General features: G+C 42.7%; 1 protein-coding gene across 1 annotated transcript in view; it reads left to right on the top strand.

Annotated features, from left to right (window-relative positions):
- Efcab1 (EF-hand calcium binding domain 1) overlaps window positions 1-6,110 on the top strand; it is a 15,169-nt gene extending 9,059 nt beyond the window's left edge. The window contains exons 6-7 of the mRNA XM_013009299.1: window positions 1,463-1,542; window positions 6,061-6,110. Coding sequence (XP_012864753.1) covers window positions 1,463-1,528 — 66 coding nt within the window. The 3' untranslated portion in view covers window positions 1,529-1,542; window positions 6,061-6,110. The remainder of the gene's footprint in view (window positions 1-1,462; window positions 1,543-6,060) is intronic.
- The last annotated feature ends 16,222 nt before the right edge of the window (window positions 6,111-22,332 follow it).

Below are 22,332 nucleotides of genomic sequence, written 5' to 3'. Positions count from 1 at the left end.
AGGGAGGGAGGGAGGGAGGGAGGGAGGGAGGGAGGAAGGAGAAAAGCTGGACATAAGTGGCTTATGCCTGTAATCCTAGTTTCTGAAGAGGGTAAGATAAGAAGATAGAGGTTCAAAGTTGTCTACTCCAGGCAGGAAAGTCTGTGAGAATCTTATCACCAATTAACCAGCCTAAAACCCAAAGTGGTACGATGGCTTAAGTGGTAGAGCTCCAGCCTTGAGGAAAAATTCAAATGAGAGCATGAGGCCCTAAATTTGAGCTGCAAAACTGGCACAATAAGTAAACAAACAAACATGGGAAAAGGAAAGAAGAAGGAAGAGGAGGGGAGGGAAGGAAGGAGGAAGAAGGAAGAAAGAAAGAAAAGGAGGGAGGGAACTTGCCTTATCCCACTTCTATTTTTATTCCTAATGATCTTCCTTCTCAGCCAAACTTCTTGAAAAAGTATATAGATTTAAGACCTGCACTACTACCTATCTATTCCTTCTCATCCACCCCAAGTCTGCCTTTGCTCAGGTCATCTACTCTGTTAATAAATCATCCTGCAAATTCTCTCGAGTCCTTGTTTTACTGAACCACATCCCTCACTCACGTGTGTCTCTGAGTCAGTCCTCTTCTGTTTCAGGAAACTTCTTTCCTATCCTTTGGTCATGCCCCAATGCTTCAATTGGACACTCGGAGTGCACTGGTGTTGATCCCTACTCTGACCTTCATCCTGATTTATGCTCATAGCTTCTTGCTGAGCTTTGTGCCAGGTTAGGGGCTCGTGGAGAGTGGGTCATAGCATTGGCTCATCTTTTTGGCCCCCAAAGCAAGCATTGTGCTTGGAATGTTCTCCCCACTGACCAAATCTATGAGTGAAAAACACATGAAGAGTTTCCAGGTGCTAGTGGCTCATGTGTGTAAATCCTAACTACCCAAGAGACAGATCTGATTATGGAGATTGCAAGCTAGGCCACACAGAAAAGTCCATGAGATTCCTATCTACAATTAAGAACCAAAAAAGCCAGAAGTGGAGCTGGGAAGGTGGCTCAGTAGTAGAGCACTTGCCTTGCATGCATGAGGCCCTGGGTTCAATTCCCCAGCACCACATAAGCATAAAGAAAAAAAGCTGGAAGTGGCACTGTGGCTCAAGTGGTAGAGCGCTAGCCTTGAGCTGAAGAGCTGAGGGACAGCGCCCAGGCCCAGAGTTCAGGCTCCATGACCGGACCCCAAAAAAAAAAAACAAAGGCCAGAAGTAGAGATGTGTCTCAAATGGTAAAACACCAGCCTTGAGAGAAAAAGCTAAGCAAGAACATAAGGTTCCATCATGGAAAAAAAATGAAGATCAAAGTAAAAAGTTATTGATGTCTGTCCTTTTGCAGATATCATGACTGTATTAACATTACAGAAATGCATGAAGCATCTTATGCTGTTCATTTTGTTTGGAAGTTTGTAGTAAATTGAATACTTCTACTTTTATAGAGCCAAATGGAATTTGAAGCCCAAGTATTCAAAGACTCAAACGAATTTCAAGATGTGACTTCCTAAAGAAGTTGTTTTAGGTGAGTGCAAGAGGAGACACATACACTGAATTTTATTTTCTCCTTAGCTTAGTAGGATTATGCTGAGTTGTATATTTTGAGGTGAAGATGGGGTTCATTTACATGTATCTCTTAACTCTGATGCAGGGTACAAGTAACACAGGAGACAAGAGGCATTTTGGTAAATGTTGGTTTAGCAAAATAAAGTTAGCTTGTCTGGGATGCCTTACTACCATGGGGACCACCTGTTGAAGCACAAACCTGTCATCAAATCTCTGGATCCACTAAAATAATGGACAGATTACAAAGTCACCAATCAGTTTTCATGCCAGAAAATAATGGAGCGTATATTAAAAATCATTGAAACCATGCCCTTCATAGCAGCAGTTTTTAAGATGATATGAACAGAACAACACTGGCATTTTTCATTGAAACACCTTTTTCTAAGGCATTGAAGGAAATAGAGATGGAAGATACTAATAGAGCCTATTTCAATTTGATTTCCACTATTGTGGAGGCTTTTGCCTTACCAGCAGAGGTCAAGGACTTTATCTACATACATCTTTATATCAGCCATAGCAGTTATCCTCTACAATAAATAGTGCACACTGCAGAGTAACCTGCACATGCACACAAATGTATTGGTGGAAGTATGGTATATGCAGGGGAGAATTCCAGTGTTATAATGCCTTTGAACAGCTAACCTATAGTTGAATAAAATAAATACCAAAACGTTGGTACTTGAGGGTCAGGGACTGAGTAAGGTCAAGGGGAATAGGGTTCATAATTGAAGCAAGGAAGCATGGATGAATGCAGTCATAGTATTCAATGTCCACATGTAAAAATGTAACAGGGAAAAATGAGGGAATGGGTAGAGTCAGGAGAGGTGGAGGAGAATGGTGGAAGGGGTGATATCGATCAAGATGTACTGTACTCATAAACTGACATGTGGAATTGAAGCCCCTTTGTATAACTACCTAAAGGCAATAAAATTATTTAAAAATGAGAGCAGATTGGATTGAAACACCATAGTATAATGCCATAACATAAATATAAGTTCTTGGTGATCAGAGAAGGGGAAATATTCTCTCTGTTTCTAAGGCTTGATGGATAACACATGGTCACAGCTTTCTGTTAATCTCTGGAGTTATTCTAGACCCCTGAACCCTGCTTTGTATCAGGTGACAAAGCCACTCTCAGCCATGACTCACAGAGTCTGTCCACCCTAAACCCTGTCTTCATCCCCTTGTCCCCACCTGAGTATACTGAGATGTCTCAGTCTTCTTACCCTCCCCCACTCATCTGTACCCTTAGTGAGGGATTCTATTGTATTGTACTCTATTGTATTATCCACCAACTGCAACCTCCTAAAGACCACAGAAGGGGCCTATGGACAATGTGTGGCCTAGGGAGGTCTCTGTGAGCCCATCTTTGCATCCCAGAGCCCCCTGGGAGTAATTGAGGACACACAAGGATTCTGCTCTCCACATGCATGGGCACTAAGAAGCTGCTTTGGAAAGAATTTCCCTTTTTCAGCACAGAGTATCAGTAACTTGAAGCAAAAGCTCATCTTGTAGACAAAAGATTGTTACTAAGAAAGTAAAAAGTGCAAGTATTTCCTTAAAAGTTTTGCTGCTTGGGCTGGGAAGGTGGCTCAGTGGTAGAGTGCTTGCCTTGCATGCATGAGGCCCTGGGTTCAATTCCTTAAGCACCACATAAGCAGAAAAGCTGGAAATGGTTCTGTGGCTCAAGTGGTAGAGCGCTCACCTTGAGCTGAAGAGCTGAGGCACAGCGCCCAGGCCCAGAGTTCAAGCCCCCACGACCAACAAGTTTTGCTGCTTCTTACAGTTGGGCCCTACTATGAGTGTTCTGCCTACAGTAAGTAGGTATAAACAAAGCAATACAGTTTTTAATTTTTCCATGTTTATTCAAAGATAATTGAAAAGCTTGTACCTGTTGAAGTTTCACTTATGTTTTGTTATATACATCTTGTGAAATAATTGCTGCTGTCACACTAATTTAACATATCCATTGTCTTACAGAATTTTCATTTTCTTTTTGGGTGTCATCTGCTGCGCTTAGCAAATTTCAAGACTCTAATAACTACTGTTACATTGACTACCTCCAGAACTTACTCATGTTGTATAACCATACCCTGTACCTGTATCTTCCAATTTCTCCTTCCCCCAGTCACTGGCAACCATCATCCAACTATCTTCAGTGGTGTTTCTCTGTTTGTAACTCCACATAAATTGTGTAATTGGTTCAAACCAGTAATCCTAGATTCTCAGGAGACTGAGATAAGGAAGATCGCTATTCAAGGCCAATCCAGGCAAAGAAAAAAAAACAGCTCGGCCCCCATCTCAGTCAATAAAATATGAGCTTGGTAGCATGTATCTGTATTCCCAGGTGTGGTGGGAAGTGTAAACAGGAGTATCATGACTGACCCAGGCAAAAAGTGAGAACCTACCTCAAAAATAACCAAAGTAAAAAGTGGTTCAAGTGTTAGAACGCCTGCCCAGCAAGCATGAAGTCTTCAGTTCAAATCCAAATAGTACCCAAAACAACAGCAACAACAAAGATTTCGCGTAAAAATGGGATTGGGAGACATGGGTGTGAAGGAATTATGACATTGATCAAAATGCATCATACTCATAAACTTGAATTGAAACCTCAAAAAAAAAAAGAAAGAGAAAAACTAATGCCTTGAAGCATTTTTCTCATAAGACTTATTTCACTTATAATTGTTGCCCTCCAATTTATTTATGTTGTCACAAATAAGTTCTTACATTTTTAAGGCTGAATACCATTCCATAGTGTATATACATGGGTGTGTATACAAACACACAAGACTATATATAAAATATATAGAGACATGTTATCTATTCATAGACCTTAAAGTTACAGTATTTGCATATTGTGTCTACTGAGAATGACACATATTTCCCCCTGTAATGCATGTTTAATTTCCTTTGGATCTATAACTAGAAATAGGGCTATATATAACTAGAAATAGCCCTATTTTAATTTGTTATAATGTTTTCCATAATAGTTGTAAAGATTTTCACTCCCACCTTGGTTTAGAAGTGCTCTTCTTTTTGTATATCCTTACCAGTATGTGTTACTTTTTGTCTCTTTGTCTTCTGGGTAATTCTAAGTATAGTGAACTGACACCTTGTAGTTTTGATTTGTATTCACTTTTAAATAGTGATGTTGAACACTTTTTTTTCCTATGATCATTTTTTGAAAACTGACACTTAGATCCTCTGCTTTTGTTGTTTGTTTGTTTCTTATTTGTTTTGATGCTGGTCTTGAGGCTTGAACTCAGGGCCTAGGAATTGGCCCTGAGCTTTTGTGCTCAAGGCTAGCACTCTACCACTTGAGCCACAGCTCTACTTCTGGCTTATTGATGGTTAACTGGAGAAAAGAGTCTTACAGACTTTCCTGCCCTGGCTAGCTTTGAACCATGATCCTCCCAAGTAGCTAGGATTACAAGCATGAAATCTGGTTTTTAAAAGAGAAAAAAAATCAATTTTAGTTGATTTTTCTGATTATAAAATACTGAAGTTTACTGGGAAATATTTCAGAAGTTTAAGAAATTAAAACTAAAAATAAAATATTCTAGTGGATCCTTTCGTGTTTATGGTATTTATAAGTAAATACATCTTTGTAAGATGCTTTTTAAATGAACCATTACCTAACTGGGCCCTGGTAGCTCATACCTATAATCCCAGGTAGCTCATGCCTATAATCCTAGTTTCTTAGAAGGCTGAGAACCGAGTATCATGGTTCAAAGCCAGCCTGGGAAGGAAAGTCTGTGAGACTCTTTTCTCCAATTAACCACGAAAAAGCCAAGAGTGGAGTTGTGACTCAAGTGATAAAGCACCGGCTTTTAGAAAAAAAAATAAAAAACAAGCAAGGGCTGGGATATAGCTCAGTGGCAAAGTGCTTGCTTTGTAAGTGCAGCATTCTGGGGCTCAATACCCAGTACTAAAAAAGAAAATAACAAACAAATGCCCCTCCCCCACAAAAACAACAACAAACAACCTGACATTAAAAAAAAGCCAGGAAAGAGCACTAGGCCCTGAGTTCCAGGGTCAGTACTGACACAAGAAAGTAAGTAAATAAATACATGTACCACTGCCTTGTGAACATTTTTGAGGTCACTCAGTGTTTACAGCCTCGGTTGTCATGGCTGCCTAGTCTTCCATCCCAGCAGACTGCATTAAGCAGCCCTCTGCTCATGGAAATTTTGTTTGTTCCAACAATTCGTAGTGTTACACATAATTCCACAAGTGAGCATCTCTATGGATTAATCTTTTCACATGTCTCATGATGTACTTCCCTGAGGTAAGTCTGAAAAGCACAAAAGCAGGCCAGAGTCCACCATTACAGCACGTGCAGGCTGGCCATGCTTCATGAAGGTCTCCTGGTTGAGCCATTCCCAGCATAAACAGAGCAAGCCACTTGCCTACTATGAACTTTCTCTCCATTCCCTCACTGATGCCGTGTTCTGATTGGTTCTCTATCTTTGTGTAGGTAGAAGCAAAAAGAGTGAAAGAAATGGCATGTTGCAGAGTGCTATGAGCCTGGGCCACTGTGTTTAGTCCATGAAGGGCGGCTCCTGGAACATTTCCTGGGCCAGAGGACCTCAGTAGTCATTGAAGTGTAAGAAATATGTCTCTGTGGTTCCAGGACAACTCACAGATCATCTTTCCTGACTCACACAAACCTATGCACACATGATAGTATAGCAAATGCACATTAAAAGAATTGAAGTTATACATATACATCCCTATGTTAACTGATGTTAAGGTAAAATCTTTTTGTAAACCAATACTTTTATTGCACATTTCTAAAATCTGCATAGTTGTGTGTTCTTCCCTACCATGATTAATCTCTAAAATTTGGTTAAAACATTAATTTCCAAGGACATAAACCCCAAAGGACACAAATCCTTTAAAAATGTTTTTTCTCTATATATACACATATATAGATATATATATATAATTTTTTTCTTTTTACAAACCCACATCCCTTATTTTTTAAAATCAAAGAAAGGGGATTAAAATGTTCTATTGGGCCAGTAGCAGCCTTAAACACCTGTTTTTGCAAACTTTTCCTAAATTGTTAACAAGAACTAATAATGCTATAATTAGTCGGGCTTCATAATGCCATTCTGTCTAAAGTCCTTTATGCTTCCTTTCTTTTACTTAGGACTATGAGTTTTTCTAGTTTACTTAAGATATATATTGTACCATTTTAGAATATGTATGTATAGTTATATTTTAATGGCATATTTACTATAATCATACAAAAGATGCATAAAAATTAAGCCAGCTAGAAATTTACAAATGTATCTGAATTCACCCTAACAATCCATTACAAATGTAAATCAGAGTAGAACACCTTATTAACGGATATTAGACACGGCCTATGAAACTAAAACAGGGGAAATCTTACAAAACTATCTTACTTTAACATAAATCTAAGGCCTTGGGTTCCATCCCCAGTATGGGGGAAATATATATATATATATATATATATATATATATATATATATATATAACTTTTATTGAAGTTTGACTATATGAAAGTTGTTCTATATGAACAATTCTTATCATCTAACATTACATATATATATATATATATAACTTTTATTGAAGTTTGACTATATGAAAGTTGTTCTATATGAACAATTCTTATCATCTAACATTACATAAACCTTGAAAAGTCAATAAAAAAAATCACTCAAGACATTTCTATGCATCTTATGATGATACTGGCCTATGATCAGACTGCTCTGTCCAAGAGCTTCTCAACATGTGATAGAAAACATGGCTGCTGCTCATAGTCATGATGTACCTGAGCATGTGTTTCTATTACTACATCTTCATTGTCAGATTTCCTTAAGTTCACTACTGTGGTAACTCTAAACTGAGAACCTAGGGCCAATGACCCTGACCCGTAATCATCTCTACTTAGGAGGTTGAGATCTGGAAATCATGGTTGAAGACCAACCTAGGTAGAAAAAAAAATCACTAGGGATCATCTTCATAATAAGCAGCAAAAAGCAAGTCTGGGAATGTGATTCAAATGGTAGAACACCAATCTAGTAAACAAGAGGTCCTGCGTTGAATCTCCACTACTGCTGGAAAAAAAGAAAAGGTGATTTTAACACAAAATTCCTTTCCTAGACAGTAAGCCCATCTGAGCACACAAATCTCTTCTGAAGCTTTATGATCTCTACCCTGGCCCACTCTGGGCTCTTTTTGCTCTGCTCAACCTGCCTTGACTTAGCACTACAAGTACAGCCAGCTTAGAGCCCAGTCACTGTCCTCTCTTGGGACAGCGGGGTTGAGACTCTGGAAGGCTGGGTCTGGTCTTCCTCTCTCCCCAAATACTTGCCTTCTCCCTCCCTGCCTTCTCTCCAGGACCAGCAGAAAAACAACCTGGGCTCCTTTTTGAAGAAGTACACATCATCCCTCAAAGAGCACAGAGAGATTCTGTTTGGGAAACAATCAAGTACTATTTTTTAACTACAGGATTTAAAAACCACCACTGAAAACTGGTAGTCCTGCATTCTTAGCCCACAAATATCTCTGTGTACAAGACTGCACTTGTAAGAAACCAGGCCTGCAATTGCTGGCACCATAAAATCATCCAAAACATTCCCTGACTTCCCACTCTGTGCAACATCCTGAGAGTTCCTGTAGCCTTAGCCAGTTGCTCCTGGCCTGTCCTTGGTCACAATATGAATGACACTTCCACATCATGAGCAGGTTATGTCATCACCTGTCACCGTATGTGTTGTAGTAACAGTTCCTCTCCTCCCAACACAAATACAATTACATCATGATAAAGCCAGTTGATAAGTAGGATTAAAATCAAACATGATCACAATACTCCTCTGAACTGTTTTTAGGTTCTCTGTATCACTTGTGTCTGTACTTGATCTGACTGAGTCTTACTTCTTTATCCATCTCATAACTCTTGCTAAAAATAATGGTTCAAGTCTCACCAAGTATGACTAGCAGAGGTATAGAAAATCCATTATTCATAATCTATAACACATGCATAACAAAACTAGCAATTTAACCCACAAGTTGGTCATAAAGAAAAATGTGAGAATAGTTGGGTATTATTTTCAAGAGAGTCAATAGTAATGGGTGTGTGTTTTGGGGTGTAGTGAGGCTCTCTCTGTGAGAGTGAAGTAGATGATTTCTTAATGTGATTTCAGTCTGTTATCACTCAGGATAGACCCAAGCCTAATACAGTACCTTCTAAGGGAAAAGCACCTTCTCATAAGTTATGGTCCAAGGAAACCTGCTCCATTTCATGGAAAAGTAACAAAGGGAGGAAAGCTAACAGTGAAGTATCTTCAGGGAAGCCTCACATAGTTCTTCACTTGACATGCCTTTATCAGGGTGTCATTACCCTAGGTGGCAGTTAACTGCTCAAGGTTCCATCCTTGGTAATTTGTGGCTTTTTCTGTGTACCTCTTGCCTCCTACCTAATCCGTCAAGAAAATATTCCTCCCTCTAAGACACACATCCTCTTGTTTATTTTTACCTCCTCCTGCCTGCTCAGCTCCACACTGCAGCTATTATGTGGCCCCAGCCAGGCTCACAGAGAGCTCCCTGGGGTGAGGGCTTGTCAACTTAAAGGGCATTTAAACAAATTGGGTGAAATACAGGCTGTCTTCCCCCTTAACCTGAGACGCACCTTCCAGTCTCCTGCCTTGGAACTGGAAGGGATCCTGAGCAATCTGTTGGAGGCACACAGCCCCAGGACTGTGATGGAGGCCGGATGGCAGCTGAATTCCAAACTTCTCTCTGGGAGTCCCATTTGCAGCTTGAGTCAGTACCACCCAGGAGGAGCCATTAGTGTGAAGCACAGAGGAGCCTGGAATACTAATTAAAACCATTTGGTTAAGCCTTTCTTAATGAACCCTTCAGAAAATGGCAGAGTCAGAATGTGGACTCAAAATAAACCCTCATGATTTCAATAATAAATTATACAAAAATCCGGTGAGCACTTTCATGCTACGCACTACACACTCTTTATCTCATCAGTTTCTCCTCAGCATGGTTCCAACAGGTAAACATGAATAAGCAGGGTGATTTTCATCCTATAGATTGAGGAAACTGAGTTTAGAATGATCAAGAAACTTAGTATATGTTCCCAACTGGTAAAGAGAAAGCCAATTTTCAGGGCTTAACTAATCCTAACATGAAAGATTTGTCTACAGCAACATCTGTTCTAGCCCAGTATTTCTGAGCATTGTCCCCAGCCTTCTAGGGAATCTACCTGAGGATGTTGGAGGCTGTGGGTGTCACTGTGAAATGAACATCTATTTGGGAACCACAGACATTGCTCCCTGCCCATTTCTAATCTGAATATACTGTGGGAGTCTTTGTTTTTGGTTAGAAGCTCCAATTTGGATGTGAAGGCTTTCATCTTGGTTCTAATAGAATTCCAGATGAAAGGCTGAGTTTTTGCCTTATGAAGCGTCTCAATATGATAAACTCCATGCCGTAATCACCAGCCTTTCAAACCTTGGTAGCTCCAAAGCCAGAAAAGACCACAAAGAGGGAAGAGAGGCCATGGTCTCCACTGGCTTGTGAAAAAAAAAAAAAGAAGAAGCTGGAGCCCTAAAATGAAGGGCACAAGAGATGTCCGATGGTGACAGACCAAGATTTCTTTCTGTCTGAGGTAGAAGATGTAAATATGAGACCATGTGATCAACTGGAGAGCATGAGAAATGATGCTGTGGCACTTGGTAGATGCCAGTAATTGCTCCAAGACACACAAGCAGTATGTGCTAGGGCTTGGATGTGCTACTCCTGAATCTTCAACCCAGGCTGTTCACCATATCTAGTCCCTGTTCTTTCATATGGTCACAGAATCCACATGCTATTGACCAGATTGTGCACTTTAGAAGTCTGATATGAATAAAAAGTGAGCTTGAGATTCAAGGGGAAGACATGATGTTTACTGAGTAAGAGAGCTGCTCATAACTCCATCGGGATAGTGTGATCAGTGTTATTCATAGCAAAGCAAAATGGATGACCATCCAGTTGTAAGCTGGAGATTACCTCACAAATGACCTTTTCTATGAAGTGGGAATGCCATGTGCTCCCTCTTCCTCCCAGAGTTCTTACAAGAGAATGAGATAATGTCTATATCGTTCTCTGAACTGTAAAGTAGGAGATAAATGCTCAGATTACTAGGGGTGAGAATTGAGTACTGTCTTAGAGTGTGCTTGTCTCTTCATAGGTGTGATTAAATATGAACACCAAACAGTGTGAACAAAATCCCTGCCTCCTGACTCCTGCCTGGTGCTATGTATGTGACACTTTCTCTTAATCAGCACAATGATTTGAAGGATATTTCTGAAATATCCTTAATAACTGAATTAAGAGAGAATTGAATCTCATGAAACTAAGATATATTCTGATGCAAACATGAGTAGAATCTTAATGAATCATCTTTCTTTCTCTCTCTGTCTCTCTGTCTCTCTCTCTCTCATACACACACACACACACACACACACACACACACACATCCCTCATGACATGCTCAACATAGAAATACATGGTAGTTTATCCCATTTAGCAGCCCCCTTCTACCATGGGAATGCTAATTCTTAAAGCAACTGGCACCACAGTACTAATGACTTTAGTTTGGGGAACCCATACTCAAAACTTACTATATTTGCTTGGCCTGTAGCTCAGTGTAGAGCTCTTACTTAGCAATATAAAGGCCCTGGGTTCAGTTTCCACCACAGCAGGGGAAAAAGTACCCTTAGTATGTCTGTAACACCAGCCTTAAAGTGTTAAAATATTAGAGAGAAGTCAAGGAGATGCATGCTTTTTGTGGAAGCATAAAAATCTAAAGTCCATTGAGTAAACACAAATTTGCATTCAAGTTTCATGAGCACCAAAAAGCTAAATTCATGCTGTGGTCTATTTTCTGTGTTCTTAATTGGGGCAGAAAATTTGACTAAGTGTGATACAGCCTATATTTTCTGAATTGTAATGACCTGGTGCTGATTGTGATTCACAAAAGTGTAGAAGAGACCACAGCAGACCTGAGATGGTCATGACTGAGGATGTGGATACATTTTCCTCATTTCCAAGGTCCCCTGTCTCATCATATCCGGATTTCTGCATGGTGCTCGCCTGTCCCTTCCTTAGTAACTGCCTTCTACATACTCACAAACAAAGGATGTGAGAGGAGACATGTACCCACTTTTAAAGAGCAAACAGATCAGGAAATGAGAGCAATCCTTCTTGAGAAAGAAGGAGGGGAAGAAGGAGAGAGGGGTAAGAAAAAGGATCACAGAGAGGTAGGAGATAGTGGTGAAAACTACAATCATTTACTGAGTGAGGAAATGATCTTCATGCCTTTGTCTCCTTTTGGAAGAACATGGAGAGAGGTAAGCAAGAGAGTTAAGGAGCTGCTTTTCCACTCCTGGCCACACGGACTGTGAACATCAGATGGAGGGTTCAAGAGTGACAGGCTGGCCTCCAAGGCTGTGGAGAAGGGCGCAGCAGGAGATGGAATCACAGGCAGCAGGATGTAGGAGCAGGCCAGGGCCTGCACCAGCACCCAGGTATGTGCAGAGAGGCAGGCGCTGGCCCGCGGCAGGTGCAGCACAGCCAGTGCCCGGCGGCCTCAGGAAAAGAAAACCTGCAGGTGCAGTTGGGACATGCCCTGAGCCTCCCCAGCCACGCGTTTTTTTTTTTTCTGAATAGCTGTCCTGTCCTCATTGTCTGCCTGCTAGATTATGGCTTGCAGTGGGAGGAGAGGCAGGGAGGGAGTGGTTTGGTGGAGTCTCCAATTCTGGCTGCTTTGATGACACAGGCTGTTCCAGAAGTGAGGGTTGGCCTGAGGGGTGGGGCAGGGCTGGGGGGGGGTCTGAGGGTGAGTGTGGGCTAGCTGAGGCAGTGCTGGAGAAGGCATGATGCTGGGGAACCTTCTCCATGCCTGGGAAGACCCTAGTTCTCAGGGAGGGTGCTCCTAAGAGTCAAGAGACTTGAGAATTTCAACAGGATATAGAGCTGTATTCCACATTCAAATCCAAACCTCTGCTCTCACTTCAGTCCCTTAATTATTTAATAAGTGAGCAGAAGAGCATATCAGAGGTTCTGAGGCTGTGGCTCCCTACCAATCAGGCAGCTCATCATCCTCTGGGGCACCCAGGCCATGGTGGACATAGGCAGTTGTCAGCTATAGGGCAGAAAGAATGACTACTTCGCATTTGGGCCTTGCCCACTGTCCAGCACGCTGAAGATTTTGTCTGTCTTCTTTCAGTATTTCAAATCAATTGGCTTGCAGTCTTGAGAACTCAAGGTTTCTCCAGTCTCTTTGCATGCCGGGAACCAATGCAGTTTAGCACATAATATAGTCTATAACAGTTTGTTAGGCTATCTCAGCACTTTAGGATTTGGAATTTTAGGCAGGTTTACACAGAAGCAGTGATTGTCTTGAGCTGGACACGGGAGACAGAAAGGGAGTCATGTGTCTTTTTATCAACTCTGAGTGCTTGGTCCTGGAATGCCTGACCTTTCCATTTAGGGGAGCCAGGCATAGATGTAGGGGTGGAGACTAGGAAGAGAGAAGCTTGGTATCTTTTTTTTCCTTTTTCTTTTGGCTGGTTGTGGGGCTTGAACCCTGGGCCTGAACACTGTCCCTCAGTTCTTCAGCTCAAGGTGAGTGCTCAATCGCTTGAGCCACAATGCCACTTCCAGCTTTCTGGTGATTAATTGGAGATAAGAGTCTCACCCACGTTCTTGCCCAGGCTGGCTTTGAACTGTGATCCTCAGATCTCAGCCTAACTAGTAGCTCATCAGAAAGTTACCTCAGGATATGACAGTTCGAACATTGGCTATGACCAACAAAATGAACAGAAGGCACACATCAAGGTCTTGCTCCAGCTGGATGCGGACTCAGGGCAAGAAGCAGAAGGAAGCAGAAGAGTAGTGTTAGGGGTTGGAGAAAGTTCTGAGGAAGTAGCAAAGAGCAAATGGGTCCTTTCATGAGCTGGGTGTCAGGAAACATCCCTAGATGAGTAGCCCATAGAAAGGCCAGAGGGGGGACAAGATGTGGATGCGAATGTTCGAAAGGGCTACAGGAAAGACACGTGGAGGTGATGGTGAAAGGAGACTTTGGAGACAAAGGACCGTAGGTCCCTGGCTCATGGCCCGTTGGTGAAGAGGGTCTGGAAAGTGACATGCTGGGGAGGTCCTGTATACCTAGCAGAGCCTGTCCTCTGACAGGTAGGCTGGGGAGCCCCAATGGCAATTTTGTTCTGATGGGATGAGAAGAACACCAGCACCAGGTGAGAGGGCCAGGGTCTGCTGCAAGCTGATCCCTTTCTTTCCCAGGCCAAGGTTCTGGTTACCCAGGTCCCTTGTCCTCAGTCCATCTCAGGGATACAGGCAGCTGCTGCTGCAGATTGCCCTGTCAGGACCTGTTGCTTGTGGGGAAGAATGCATGAATATGAAACCCCTTCAGTAATGTGTGTGTGTTGTGTGTTGGACAGAGAGAGAGAAAGACAGAGAAAGAGGCAGAGAGAGAGAGAAAGAGAGAGAGAGAACAGTTAATAGCATAAAAATCAGAATGCAAAACAATTCAAGACATATCTCCAGGTCCCAGAAAGATACCAGAGACCAAACAATGGGATAGCAGGAATCCTATATTTTAAGACACTGATGGAATCTCTGCTGCTTAGTTAAATGAAACCAAAGATGGCATATCCTGGCTCTCAGCTGCAGGTGGGCTGGACACCGCATGCCTTCTTCCTTTTCTCCCTCCGATCCTTTTCCTTGCCTCCTTCCCTCCCTTTCTTCCTTGTTTCTGCAAGACTAAAGCTGCCTCCTCATTTAGGATTCTGAAACTTGCACCTTAGTCTGTGCTTTGAACCTACATCCTATACTAGGTCTAGTAAACAAATGCACCTTTGGTTGGTTTGCTGAGTGAAAACTCCTCAGTAGTCCCAGGAAATGAGGTCCTTCCTCCACTTGCATCTGGCCACACAATACCTATGAGTGCATGCATGTGCACACACAATCATGAAGCTTTAGGGTGTGGCTCTGCAGATGGATGGGACACCAGCTTTGCTCCCAGGTCTTCCCAAGGGTCCCAGACAAGTGACATGAACTCTCTGGTCTTAGCTCCAGGCAAGTACCCAGTGTGTGTTTGTTGAGAGGGAGAACAGTCATCAGACCAAGACAGTCATTACAATACCTGCGATACTGGGTAGGGAAGTGAACAGACTGAAAACACTTACAAAGGGACCTGGCCTATGTGAGATGTTCTGTAGATGTTAGCACACATAATTATTACATGTAGATGATTTATCATGTAAAGCTCTGTGTGCTTTAACCACAGCAGGGTTTTGACCTGTCTTTCCTCTTCAGTGAACAGTCTCTAGTCATGATTTTAGTCATGGCCTTGCTTCTCTCTCACAGCACTCAGGCAGCGCTTAGTAAGTGCAGCTGGCTGCCAGCCCACCTGCCGCAGTTCCTGAGCAGAGTTGGAATTCCTCCAGGGGCTGGCGTCCTAAGTGGGCATGCCTGGAAGGAGCCAAGGCAGGTGCAGTTCAGCTGCCGTGAGTAGGTGATTAGGAGATTCCTCATTATATGATGCACAAATACCTTCCCTGCAAAAATGCTCAGCTAAGAACACAATGGTCTACTTTTATAGACTGCTGACTCCGGGTCAAAGACATATCCCTATGGGCTAAGTGCACTGAGGTGTTCTTAGGAAAATAGTGCCCAGAGCACATAGGTTGCTTTGAAGAAATCTATTCCTGTGACTGTTACTAAACACCAAACTGCAATCCATTCTGTGATTCTGTGTTTTAGAGAATTTTGTTACTCTGTGTGTGTGTGTGTGTGTGTGTGTGTGTGTGTGTGTGTGTGTGTGTGTGTGTGCATGTGCATGCATGCCAATACTAGGGCTTGAAATCAGGGCACTGTCCTGAAGCATTTTTACTCAAGGCTATAACTCTACCACTTGAGCCACAGCTCCACTTCTGGTTTCTTAGTGGTTAACTAGAGATGAGAGTCTCACAGACTTTCCTGCCTGACCTGGCTTTGAACCACAATCAACCATGATCCTCAGATCTCAGTTTCCTGAGTTGCTAGGATGATAGACATAAACAACCAGTACCTCACCATCTAGTTTTAATTTTAACTGTGTATGTATATACACATATGCATGTGTGCATACACATACATACACACATGAATTCATACATCTAGTAGATCCTCCTCTCCAACTTACCCACATCCTCCGCTCTGTCAATTATAGCAATTTCTTGCTAATCTTACCAGAGAATCTCCCAGATTTAGACATATGATCTTCTAGTCTTGTTGGCCTTTCCAGTCATTTCGTAGATAATAGGAAATTTGACCCCATGTGGAGGTCAGGTAATAAAGATGTACTGGACATGCAGGTGAGCTGATCTTAGATTCAGGAGCAGCAGATAAGCCTCTGGACTTCTGATTACAGTCTTCATGAACAAGGTCTTAGAGACAGCCTTCCTAACTTTTGTGCAAACAGGAGGCAGTAGGGAAGAAACTAACTGCTGAGTGCTGACTGTTGAGGTCCAGGTTGGAAGAGGTAAGCCTGAGTCTACTAGGACACAAACTCTCCATGCATGTACTAAGCTGGCTTCTTAAAAATATTTTTAAAGAGAGCTGGTATCAGATCCTGATGCTAATTACTATAGGAAACCACGTAGAGACACACAGGGCAATGCTTTTATGGACAACTTCGAGCTACAAGATAGAGAAGGCAAAGATCAGAACACGGATCATGCAACAGGGAAAATAAAAGGGTGTGAAGCAATAGACTAGCCTTATCTAGGAATTGCCAGGTGTGTGGTAAAGCAAAACAGAAAAGATGTGCTCTCCCTTCCCTTAAGGAAAACATACTTCTGGTGGCTGGCCGGGGAAAGTCATCAGCTAAGCACAGGCTCCAGGATAATAAACAAGCCAGACCTCAAGTTCTGTCAGGAGCAGGAAGGAGCCCCTGGTTCACAGCAGTGTCCCAGTGGAGCCCCTCAGCATAGTACATGACCAAGCTCCCTACACATGGGGAGAGGCGGCTTCTGGGAAAGAATATCTGCTTTAGGGCTCACACTTCCTCTTCATTAGAAAAGTGAACAACAAATGGTTGGCTGAGGTAAGTAGAGGGGATGGGAGAGTTCACAGAAAGCACAGAAAGCTGCAAAGTGGTCACTAATGGCTTGTGCCTGAATGCCTAGCCACTCAGGAGAATGAGATCTAATGATCAGGGTTCAAAACCAGCCTAGAAGAAAAACCCATGAGAATCTTATCTACAGTTAACCACCACACTGCTGGAAGTAGAGTGTGGCTCATGTAGTAGAATGCCAGCCTTGAGTGAAAAAAAAATCTAAGGTAAAGCTCCCAGGTCTAGAGTTCAAACCCTAATACCAGCATAAAAAGAGAGAAGTCCACTTTGCTGGAATCCTTAAGTGTCCCAAGACCAGTGCTTCAGTGGAGGCTACTTGGGTGCATCTAGGGAAGCAGCCTTTCTCTGAAGGAAAATGTAGAAATGTTGACATCCCTTTGACCTGTCAGCCTTGGACTGTAAAGTGCTTGCTGCTCTCTCTAAGTTGGAATTCAGAGTTTGATTCCCCACCTCCGGTCCCAATGCAACTAACACTGCATTGCATCAGGTCCCCTAGCAAGTACCTGTGCCACCCATCTCAGATCTGGTCATCCTGAAGATCCATGAAGCATAACCTCAGAACATGGTGAAGATGTCATTGACTACAAGAGAAATTGCTATTTGCAATTAATTTAATTGCACACAATCTTCAAAGAATAACTACCATGTAACAAGTACAAAGTTATTTCCATATGAATGTTAATTAACTTCGTGTTGTACATACCCAAAGAAACTTTTCAATAAAAGGAAATGGTCTTCATTGCAGCTAGAAATAATTTGGTAAGTCATGAAAGGAAAGGCATCCTGGTGGCTGCGAGTCCAGCAGCAGGCTGCATTGTTTGTCTCATGGGACTCTGTCAGGAAGTCCAGAAAGGAAGAGGAGGATAGGGGAAATCTGAGTTCTCCACCTTCCTGATCAGGAAGAATGGAAGGGACAAACTCTTAAGGTCCTACCAATAAAATCCAATGTGTCCCCAGCATCATGCCTTCTCCAGCACTGCCTCAGCTAGCCCACACTCACCCTCAGACCCCCCCCCAGCCCTGCCCCACCCCTCAGGCCAACCCTCACTTCTGGAACAGCCTGTGTCATCAAAGCAGCCAGAATTGGAGACTCCACCAAACCACTCCCTCCCTGCCTCCCCTCCCACTGCAAGCCATAATCTAGCAGGCAGACAATGAGGACAGGACAGCTATTCAGAAAAAAAAAAAAAAACGCGTGGCTGGGGAGGCTCAGGGCATGTCCCAACTGCACCTGCAGGTTTTCTTTTCCTGAGGCCGCCGGGCACTGGCTGTGCTGCACCTGCCGCGGGCCAGCGCCTGCCTCTCTGCACATACCTGGGTGCTGGTGCAGGCCCTGGCCTGCTCCTACATCCTGCTGTCTGTGATTCCATCTCCTGCTGCGCCCTTCTCCACAGCCTTGGAGGCCAGCCTGTCACTCTTGAACCCTCCATCTGATGTTCACAGTCCATGTGGCCAGGAAAAGAGCAGAAAAGCAACACCCTTTGCCTCTCCCTTCCTGCCACAGGCCATGGGGAGGCCTTACTTATTCTGGTCCAAAATGTTTCAGTCAGTTCCTTTCCTGATTATGGTATTTCAAAAAGCAATCTGATCTCCTACATAGGGGTTGAAGCTGTGTTTATAGCAGCTGATCTCCAAAGAGAGATGAAACTAATTCAGCCAAAGAGAGAGGTGTTACAATTCAAAGACTTGAGGAGGTGGCAATCATTTTTTCCTAGCAGAATCAATACACAAGCTTTTCATAAAACCAAAGACTATTGCCTACTGGTGCTTAATCTTTTTTTTTTTAAATGACAGTACCGGGGATTGAACTCAGGATCTGAGTGCTGTCTCTTTGATTTTTAGCTCAAGGCTGGTGCTCAACTACTTGAGCCACACCTCTACTTTTTGATTTATTTATTTTTTTTTTTTTTGCTGATTAACTGGAGATGAGAATCTCATGGACCTCCCTGCATGGGTTGATTTTAACTGTGATCCTCAGATTTTTGCCTCCTGAGTAGCTAGGATTATAGGTATGAGCCAACAGTGCCCAACTGGGAGGTCCAAACCTCTCCTATAGGACTTGAAAAAAATATTAAAATTCTGATATTTTTTTCAAGTTCTACAGGAGAGGTTTGTTCCGAGAGCCATGGAGAATAGTAAGAACTAAGTAGCAGTGTAAACTCCTAAGTACTGCTTAGGTTCACAAACGGGGCCAAGACCTTCTCTATCCATGCATGATGGTCCCAGTCCTCTGAGCAATCAGACCACTCTGTCTCACTCATTAATGAGGCTTAAATTTGATGGTTTGTAGTAATCTTGTTCCTGTGATCTGACCCTCCCACCTCCCAATGCCCAGCAATGAGAAAGGTTTGTTATGAATGGTTAAGCAAATGCCACTAACTTTTCTGATTAAAATAGTGAAGGAATATTCTGAGTATTCCCCAGTGACAGGAATTCCACGTGCTGTTCCTGGTTTCCTGGACCTTTACAAATGGCCAAGTGTGTTTTCTTTGAGCTTCATCTGTCCAGGGCTAGGAGAAAGCTCTGGCTACTGCACAGGTGGTTGGTGGCTGGCCATCAGGTGCCATCTGCCATGTCAGAGAACATTTGTGATGCAGGATAGCAAGGTAGTAAACGTACACCTGAGGTTTTACCCAGTTATTCCAATGGCCTTCCGCCCAACAAGCCCCTTGTTCCCACAATTCTCTCTATAAGTGGCTGAGGTCACATAATAGGCACAGTGTGAAGCAATACAGGTCAGAGGAAAATAAAATAAATAAAAGTCTGTGGGTCTTAGGGAGAAATATTTTCCTGATGGATTAAATGGCAGCATGAGGTACACAGCCAGCCACAAATTATAAGGCAGAGAGGGGCACTATGTTCTGAAACCGAAGGCCACCAGTGAAGATGTGTAGATATAATGACATGCTGAGGAGCTTTTAGGCACTGCCTGATGTGACTCCAGGAGTTTTGGTAAAGAGATTCACACATGGAAAAGTACATCAAAATGAAAGACAGGGCAGGCCCCTCCATGCCTGGGAAGACCCTAGTTCTCAGGGAGGGTGCTCTTCTCTATTGCTCTTGACCCTTGAGAAATTGAATGTGGACAGGTGTTCAACCCACATTCAAATCCAGACCTCTTCTCTCACCAGAGGGCTTTGGTCCTCGATCAACACTTAATATTTCCTTCCGCTATTTTCTGAGAAAATGGAAGACATCATGTTTAGTGAAGCAGTGGACTTGAGAAGATAAATGTTAACTTTGACAATATTGTCACTGTAGCTCATTCTACCAAGAGGCTTTCATACCATGGAAGGGAGCAAAGGGCATACGATCTCCATCTACCAAGGGAGGCTGAGCTAAGCCATCACCATCCTGTGACACTCATCTGGTCAACTCTGCTACTCTTTTTTCCCATTTTTTCTCTTTATTTCCTCTTATACTAACATGTAAATCTATGAAAACACAGGCTTCACCAGTCTCTTTTACTGCTGTCCTCCCTAAACCAGCACACGGTAGGTATTCAGTCTACATTTGGTGGAGTGGGGCAGGCCTTGGTCCCAAGGTACAGCACGAGGAAAAAAGCTCAATGTTGGATCTCAGCATTGTTTGTGTGCTCAATTGATGGTTGACAGAAAGTTGGTATGATACCACTTTGCACACAATATGAATCAGGTTAATGTTTTTGTTCTCTAAGGCCCAGTACAGCCCTGATGGCTTATTTTATATTACTTGAACTCAAGAACTCGAATCAATGCCTGTATTCCACCAGTCATTGTAAGGCTTCAATCCTATCCTGTTCTTCTTAGTGATCAAACATACCCTGTAGAAAACAAAAGGGACATTCACATACCTAAGAATTTGCTAGGATAAGCATTTCTTTTTCTAGAGAAAAATAAGAGCTGATTCAATGCCTTCTTTTGAATTCTACCCCACTGAGTATATCCTGCACAAAATAGAAAAAAAAAACGGAACAGACAGAACATTTGCCAGTGATGCATGCCTGTGATCTTAGCTACTCAGAAGGCTGAGATCTGAAGATCACAGTTGGAAACTAGTCTGGGCAGGAAAGTCCGAGATAATCATCTCCAATTAACCAGAAAAAAAAGCCAAAAGTACTGATATGGCTCAATTGGTAGAGCACCAGACTTGATAGGAAAAGTTAAGGGAGAGCCAAGGCCCTGAGTTCAAGCCCCAATACCAGCACCAAAAAAAATTGAAAATGAGCAAAATTCATTGAAAGTGTACAGTGAGTTTAGTCTGACTTAAAAGGTAAAGAATAGCATTGTTGAAACTTAAAATTTAAATTCTTAGCTATATTTTTTATGCTTAAAATGAACCCCTTCAGGTACAAGTAAGTATATTTTATTAGTCTTTAGCTCCCAGGTAAAGTTGTAATGTTGAGAATTGCTAAAGTCACAGATTTTTGTAGTGTATTATTCATTACAAAAACTCATCATTAAGAGGAGGTGAGTATGTGGTGAGTAAAGTTATGTAATGATATGATAGAAGCAGCACAGGTAGAAGGAGACCTTCCTTCTCAGCTCTTAAATATGGGTAATGTCTGTGTCAGTAAGGAGAAGGTATTAGGGAAGCAGGTGCTTCTGGAAATTATTTTTCTTTTTTTTTTTGCCAGTCCTGGGGCTTGAACTCAGGGCCTGGGCACTGTCCCTGAGCTTCTTTTGCTCAAGGCTAGCACTCTACCACTTGAGCCACAGCACCACTTCTAGCTTTTTCTATTTATGTGGCACCGAGGAATCAAACCCAGGGCTTCATGCATGCTAGGCAAGCACTCTACCACTAAGCCACATCCACAGTCCAACTCTGGGGCCTCACAACATCTTGGGCCTCACAAATACCAGGCAGGCAGGCCACCAGCCCATTTTTCAGACAAGATCTAGTGCTTTTACCTGGCTGATTTCAAACTATAATCCTCCTACCTCTGCCTCTTGAGTAGCTGGTATTACGATTATGCAGCACCATGCCTGGCCTAAAACATTGGGTTTCTATAGTGCTGTTAAATCATTTCTTTGATGATGCCCAAACGGCAGGGGTGCCCAGGGCCTCCACACCCTACCTCCTTTTCAGGATGGATTTCCTTCTTTCTTCTTCTGCCTGGCAAACCCTCACTTTATCTTAGATCAAATTTTATCTCTTCTATTCTGTCTCTGTTGAGAAGTCAGGCAACCCAGATTCCATCACCTAGGTGTTTCTTGCAGCATCAAAGGACTTTCTGGTCACAGTTTATCAATGTGGATGGCACTGAGGGTCCACATGATTCGGTGTCCTTTTCTGGCAAAAAAAAAAAATCTCATTAAAGGGTTAGATAAATAAGGAATGTTCTTACATCAAACTCCCAAACTCTACAGATGTCTGAGATGTCCCTGAATACCCCTAGCAAACAGCTGCCCTCTTGTGACAAATGTCCATGCAAACAGCCTATTCTGTTCTGGCCTCGCAGTGTCTGGCGCCTGACTCAGCAAGCAGGCCACCTGGGGGACCTGGTCTTAGGTAAATCACATACCTCTCTGTCTTAATCTCAGCTAGTTAATCTTAAATGCTATCACCCAGATTTCTGTCTCTCAATCTGCAAGCTCATTTCAC

This window comes from Dipodomys ordii, unplaced genomic scaffold (assembly GCF_000151885.1).
Source record: "Dipodomys ordii isolate 6190 unplaced genomic scaffold, Dord_2.0 Scaffold9, whole genome shotgun sequence".
Lineage (NCBI taxonomy): Eukaryota > Metazoa > Chordata > Mammalia > Rodentia > Heteromyidae > Dipodomys > Dipodomys ordii.
Note: the sequence above shows the minus strand (reverse complement) of the source record. Positions and strands in the feature narration are given on the sequence as shown.